The 7178-nt window shown below is 32.3% G+C and overlaps 1 protein-coding gene across 1 annotated transcript; it reads right to left on the bottom strand.

Annotated features, from left to right (window-relative positions):
- Positions 1-624: 624 nt before the first annotated feature.
- LOC124945009 (serine/threonine-protein phosphatase 2A 65 kDa regulatory subunit A beta isoform-like) lies at positions 625-6060 on the bottom strand. The gene is made up of 13 exons (XM_047485368.1): positions 5943-6060; positions 5203-5599; positions 4723-4969; positions 4217-4329; positions 3392-3471; positions 2997-3138; positions 2812-2892; positions 2626-2730; positions 2066-2248; positions 1499-1591; positions 1263-1402; positions 1119-1185; positions 625-994 (listed from the first exon to the last, which is right to left on the bottom strand). The coding sequence occupies exons 2-13, from the start codon at positions 5593-5595 to the stop codon at positions 872-874; spliced, it is 1767 nt and encodes a 588-aa protein (XP_047341324.1). The 5' UTR covers positions 5596-5599; positions 5943-6060; the 3' UTR covers positions 625-871.
- Between the last annotated feature and the right edge of the window lie 1118 nt (positions 6061-7178).

The following is a 7178-nucleotide window of genomic DNA, read 5'->3' as shown; positions in this document are numbered from 1 at the left end:
TCATCTTTAGTTGGTAGTGACTTAAAAATTTAATAGAGTGAAAGTAAAAAATTGTGTTTTAAGTTTACTCGGTCAAACTATTATAGCAACTTAAATCAATGTAATCATTAACTACAATGCTATAAAAGTAAATTGTAAAACAATTTCCTATGTGCAATGAAAATATATTGGGAAGACAATCCTTACCATTTAAATTAAATAACATTGGAAAGGTAAAATCGTGCCATAAGTAGGCCCTATATTGTATTTTTCCCATTTAGGAAGTTGTTTTGATTGAAGTTTTTATTTTTATTTTTAAATCATGATTATTTATTCAAATTTTTGTTAGACAAAAAATAAACTGTTATAATATATTTTATAAAAAAAAAATACAAGTATTTAATGAGATTAATATACTATGAAATATTAAAAAATAGCTCACTTAACCTAGTAGTATTAAACTTATTAATTCGTTTTAACTTTTTCTTTTGAGTATTTATTATTAAAATTTAAATAATTATTTAGGGTTCATTTTGGGATAAAAGATGATTTGAAACAAAATACCAAATAAGGCAGGTATATGAAAATTGTAGTGCCTACAAAATGGAGACTTGAATTGACATTCTTTGATGCTAAAGTTATGTAGTGTGACAAATTAGTGAATTAATTGAAAGTAAATTGTTATAAGAATGTGACAAGCAGTTGAATCATAGGATAACAATATTATAGCAACATAACTACATAGCATTACACAACAAATAAGAAATATTGGTCCAAAAACTAAATTCACACTAATATTATCTATATTAACCATACAAACAATGCTGAAATGAGCATTTTTTTTACTGATTTAGCAGCTATATCAAATGTTGTTAACCATATCTCTTCAACTTTAGCTAATTATCATGGCATTATCAATTGCCTTGAGTGCTTGTTTAGCATAAAAACGCACATCTACATCTGGATCCTCCGCGAGCTCATTCAAGCACGGACGAATTGTATTCTCCACCACTTCCTGCACCATATCAATTCATCCTCTCTCACGGTTAATGTACATACATTATATAACTTTCTCTTGTTTGGGATTCATTTTTACTAGAAAAAAATAGATGATATAGGTTGGTTGGTTGGTTACTTACAGATTTGTCGATAATAGGAATAAGGGTCTGCAACACCTTTGCCACATTAAACTTTATGTTTGGTACCCTGACAAAAATAATTATATTATTAAAACCAAGTTACAATCTGCAACGAGTGAAGAACAGCCAAAAATAGTCAAATACCTATCCTTTGATGCATCCACAATCAGCGGTAGCAATTTTGAGCAAGTGATGTCTGATCCCATCACAGGGGCCAGTAATGATATTGTGTGTAGAAATGTCATCCGATACAAATAATGTGGGTTACTACTCATCTCAGAAACCTGTTCAACAAGAAAGTGCAACCAATGCTTATCAAAACAAAAACTCGAAGCAAAAAATAAGTAAACAAAAAAATACTTCTGATTGATCTCAGACACCTGTGGAATGATATGCTGCATTGCCCATTCTGGGCCAAATACTTCAGCTAGGCGCATCAAATTATTAGCAGCAGCATCACGGATAGAGTAAACCTGTGCCAAATAGAGACGATGATGGCACATCAAATGTAATTCAATGCAAATAACAATGAATAACTAGATCGAATAAAACATCGGTCAAAACAAGACAGAGGAGTAAGGAGGCTTGACTTAACATTCTTCATTGGTCAATAATGACACAAGGCACCTTATCAGGAAGCAAAAATAAATAAATTTTCTCAAGTCAAGCTGATGGTTCAAATATTTATCCATTAAACAAAACCGGAGTGCTTGCAAGAAAAAAATCACCATTCAAACAAGAATCTCTAATGTGTTGTACAATGTTCTATACCGAAGTTTTCATACACAAAAGCCTTTATTACTTGAGAATATATTTTCTCTAGCAACTGTAAAAAATCTACAATGCCAGAAGAGTAATACAGTAAATCTAGAATATCTGCAGAACAAGTGTCTTGTAGGGAACCACAAACAACAGAGAAGAACAAGATAAAGAACGGGTCAGCTAACCTTGTCTTGTAACCACTGCATGCAGAGAGCACCAAGTTTATCACCAAAAAATCCTACACCCAGTTGATTTGCCAACAGAGGCATATACTCTATTATTGCTAACCGAACCCTCCAATGCCTATCCTCAGCAAGCTCAACTATAGCCGGCAATAGAGACTGAGATAACAGATCAATTCCAATAACCTGCAACAATAAAAATCCTTTGAATGATTACACAGGCGAGAACTAATGTTCTGTTAAGTGTCATTATCACACTTATTAACAATACAAACTTGTCGAATCCTAGAAGTTGTCAGATGTAGTTTTTTCTAAAATAATCCTTTTTTTTGGAAAAAAAAGCTTATTGAATATGTTATAAAAAAAAGGGGTAATTGGGTATTTTGTTCGAAGATTTGAATGATTTGATTGATGATGGGAGAAGGGGTTATTTGGCCATTAATTTAGAGATATTATCTGGACAAGAATCTGAACATACACCTAATGTGTCCTGGAAATGGCTAACCATGCAAATGGCAATGGAAAAATCTGATACATTCCAACACTAGTAAATGGTTACACACCTGATTAACTTGATCAAGTTTGCTGATAACATTCAAGCGTACATCAGGGAACTCGTCTTTCAGAAGGGAAAGGAATATTGGAAGAAGTTGTTCAATTGTTGCATCCTGTGTAATTGACAAAAAAACTTTCTGGTAAGCAGAGGTCCTTCATTTGTTAATCAAGTTTGTAGCTAGGCACATTCACACCTTTCCTAAAGCAGGAGCCATTCCCATTATAACTGAAGCCAATGCAGATCGCACATGCTGAGAAGAATCTGAAGAGAGTTCCTACAATAAAGTTGCCAGCTAATAATACAGTTGACGAATATTATACGGATAAATTAACCTGCACAACATTGTTATGGTGCAGCATGCAGATTAAAATGAATTACCTTCACACAGGGAAGAATGTGCTCACTAGCAAGTTCTGGACTAAGAATTTGGCAAAACTTGGTCACCTTTCCGGCAGCTGCAATACGTACTTCCGCCTCATTATCTCGAAGCAAGCGCACATATGCGGGAATCAAATCAGTCCTTTAAAATAATATGGTCACAAATCATTAATCAAAGAGTTAGCATCAAAAATAGAAATGGATGAACATGGGTTCAGATGTAGCATTATGACATATAACTTCCATAATCTTTATACCGACAGATGAATATGTGTTACAAAAGAGAAGAAAATATGCAAATGATTAGGAAATAGAAGATATGCAAACATTCCCTATGAGTGTTCTAGGCATTAACCACAATCAGAGAATATCCAAGATTAATACAGGAAAAATACCTAGTGGGTTCAGACCCCACAGCTTCACAAAGCTCATATAATTGATTTGCAACCATGTAACGAACACGCCAAGATTTATCCTGTTTAACAACATAAATGAGAAATATAAGCATAATAAATGCTTCTATAATATATAAAAAAATGAACTATAAAAGGAAAATTGCAACGCAATGATCAAAAAACAACTAGACTCAATAACTAGTTTCTCTGATTTGACAAGATTAACCCGAAGACCATATGTGTAAAAGAACATCAATAACAAAAATGAACAAAGCCACAATGACTTTTATAAATACAATAAAACCTGATAATTTTGCATATAACAATGTGTATCAGACTTTACCCAACTGGGTCAAAGCAGGTACCAGACACGGGGGTTTGCCATCTCAAAAGGCAAATAACCACGTGAAAATGTTCATAAATGCAAAACAAAACGAAGATGCACAACATAAGTTGTAAATATATTTAGGCTAGAAGATCACTTGAATTTAATGTCAAAGGAAATTACATGCATGCAGTACAAAGATAATTATTAGCTGATCATCTCATGACTTGTTCTTACCAATTGTATCTGTATTTGTACCATGAAATTTTCATTTAAAAAATTTCATGTAACATCAGCTTTAAGAATGGGATAAAAGTATCATTTCCTAGAAGAAAATTAAAAAGAACAATGCAGACTTGAATCATCAAAACTAATTCAGATCTCTGGGGTATACAATGGGGAACTATGCGAAATGACAATAATTTAATCCAACACTGCAGCTTGCAGAATGATAAAACTGAAGTTTCGCAAGCCAAATGAAAAACTTTAATAAATAATACCTGGGAGAAGTTCACAATAACAGGGAGTATGTGTCCGACACAGTCATTTGGATCCAGTAATTTTCCAATTGCAGTACATCCCTCAACTGCTAATAGACGAACAGAATCCTGATCTGAGATGAAAGAAATCAACAAAAACGAATTAGCCATGTATCCTCAAATCAATCTAAATAAATAATGCATGGCAAATTTACAAGGGAAGGGAAACCAAATTGATAGACAATTTCTTCCTCCTCATGGATTAATTAACTATTTTAAGAGTTCGTTCTATCAAGGTCAATGCCCTTACATAAAAATGAATAGACATTATGTCTTCTACAGTCATTTGAAAGAACATTGTCAGCCTTTCTTTTAGGACAAATAACTAAATCAAGCTATTTGCACAAAAAATCCATATTTATGCATAAAAGAACCATCATGAATTGTCTTTTTAGCTAGTTCGTTGGTCGGTTTAAATTCCTTCATGAATCTCCTGCAAACATATAATCGCAACATAAAAGGCTTACCATCCTGAGTAAGATTGTCAAAAATTGTTAAGATGTCAGCCTTCAAATGAACAGGTTCGACAGTTGCAGCAAACTTTCCTAAGTTTGTTGCTGCAGACCTCCTAACCATAGGTAGGTCATCTTGACATAGTTGGCTATATAGTGATCTCAATTCAGTCTTCGACATTTCTGGAGCAGTAGGGTACACGATGTGAAATAGCCCACAAGCTGATATTCGGGATGTAAACCATTCACCGACTGCCAATCTCTATAGAAATAAATGAAGGATAAGCATTTTAATTGTGATCCTTCAGAAGATACAATAAAGTGTATTGAGAAAAAACAAGAAGCTATAAGCATATATTTCTTATAAAAGCATTTTCCATTGACAAACATAATATCTGCATCTTTTTTTTACTTTCTGAAATTACCAGATCTTCGATATGTGGCATGAAGAACTCCAAATATACTAAATAATGTAAAGAACTAGAAAAAACTGACCTTCACAAGAGGAGCAAAATATTCAACCAAGTTGCTTTCCTTCATTTGAGATCCAATCTTAGATAATGACTCAACAGCTTTGTCCCTTACACATGTTTCCTCAACAATGCAAAGAGTTTCAAGTGGCGGTAGCAATATATGTGCATATTCAACCCCACCAACAAACGGGATAAACACGCCTAATTCCTCAGCCATTGCCAAGAGAACCTCGTCATCATCATCGTTATTCTCACTTAGAAAAGGAATCAATTCGTTCCGTGTTCGCACCTCCCCAAGAGCGCGAGCAATTGTTGAAAGTTTCCTAATAGAATTCAACCTAAGTTGAATATTATCATTCTTAAGCTCATCAATCAGAACTGCTATTGGGTATAGTGGTTCATCAACCATTGCCATTGTGCTGCATGATCAATCAGTACAAATTGATAATCAGTTTCTACATATGATTAAAGGAATCGATTATGCCAATATTGTAGATCAATTGAGAAATTAAATAAATAAGCTTCTGACTATCATTTTCAAGAACGAGAAGTAATCTTAGATGGAAATCGTTAGTATTATCACGGTGGATTAAGGGATTTGAAAAGTCGAAGCCAGCAATCAGAGATCTGAAGGTGAATCTGGATAGGATAATATGTAAAGGGCGGGAGATCTCAAGAAGAAATCAATTGAAGAAACACAAATCATGATATTCAAGAAACACAAATCATGATAATTAAGAAACATGAAATTATCTTAATCACCTGTTAACGAAAATGGGTCTTGCTGGCTTCTTCCTCTGTGTTCCAACTTTGATGAAGAATCTGGATTCAGGATTGGGGAAGTTCGTGTGATTTTTGTCTGAATTCGAAAAATATGGAATATTTATTTATTTATTCATTCTATGGTCAAAAGCTGGAAATATTTTGGGCCTGGTTATAAAACCAATAAGCCCATTCATAAAAACAAAGTTTAAAATTTTATATAAATAATTATATTTTTGTTGGAAAAAATTATATACATTTTTACCCACCATTGAATCAATTTTATTGTCCTCATGGTTTTTTAAAATAAACTTATATATAATAAAAATAAACCTTTTTTTATATATGGTAGTTGAATAAGTGTACAATATATTAAGTATCTTACAAATAATAATATTATTTTCAATTGTATGATGATGTTAAAAAAAGTTTAAAATAAATAATGTATATATTTGTAATAGATAGGCGGCTAAATATTTTATTTTTCTCTTTTTCTTTTTCTAAAAAAATCTAGACAAATTTGAAATACATATTTTTTTTACCCTTATAATAATTTTTTTAATATTTGAGGGTGTTAATTTTTTTCTTAAACATTTAGATTTAAGTTGTTGTTGTGTTTTTTTTTCGATGCGACAAATAGTTGGATTGGATTTTTTATCTCAATTTTTTTAATCTAAATAATATTCTCAATCGTTGATAAGTCTTGGGTTGCTTGTATCATCTGATTGTATTGGTGATCATTTATCGAGTCCTTATTCGTCATTTCTTTAGCAGCAAAAGAGACAAAACTATTGAATCTAATTTAATATCTATATATATAATGATGCTTAATTTTGAAAGTGTCCGAAATGTCGGGTCGAGAGTTGTGGTTAATTTGGATATATATGTGAGAGTAAATGGATACTTGGGTCGGATTGTGGGTTGACCCGCCCATAAACTTAAAACGGTTAAAATAAAATTAAAAATGCTATATGTATGATTCGAACTCACAACCTAACAAAACAAGTACAACTTTTTAACCAACTAGATTAATAACATTTTATATTTTAAATTTAACACCAAATTTGATGAACGTGGAACGTTGTAACAATATAAGTTCAACTTTTTAACTAACTAATCTATATATATATATATAATGATGCTTAATTTTGAAAGTGTCCGGATTGTCGGGTCGAGAACTGTGGTTAATTTGGATATATATGTGAGAGTAAATGGATACTTAGGTCGGATTATGGG

Source organism: Impatiens glandulifera, chromosome 7, assembly GCF_907164915.1.
Source record: "Impatiens glandulifera chromosome 7, dImpGla2.1, whole genome shotgun sequence".
NCBI classification, from domain to species: Eukaryota; Viridiplantae; Streptophyta; class Magnoliopsida; order Ericales; family Balsaminaceae; genus Impatiens; species Impatiens glandulifera.
The sequence above is the reverse complement of the archived record's forward strand: the minus strand, read 5'-3'. Positions and strand labels throughout refer to the sequence as shown.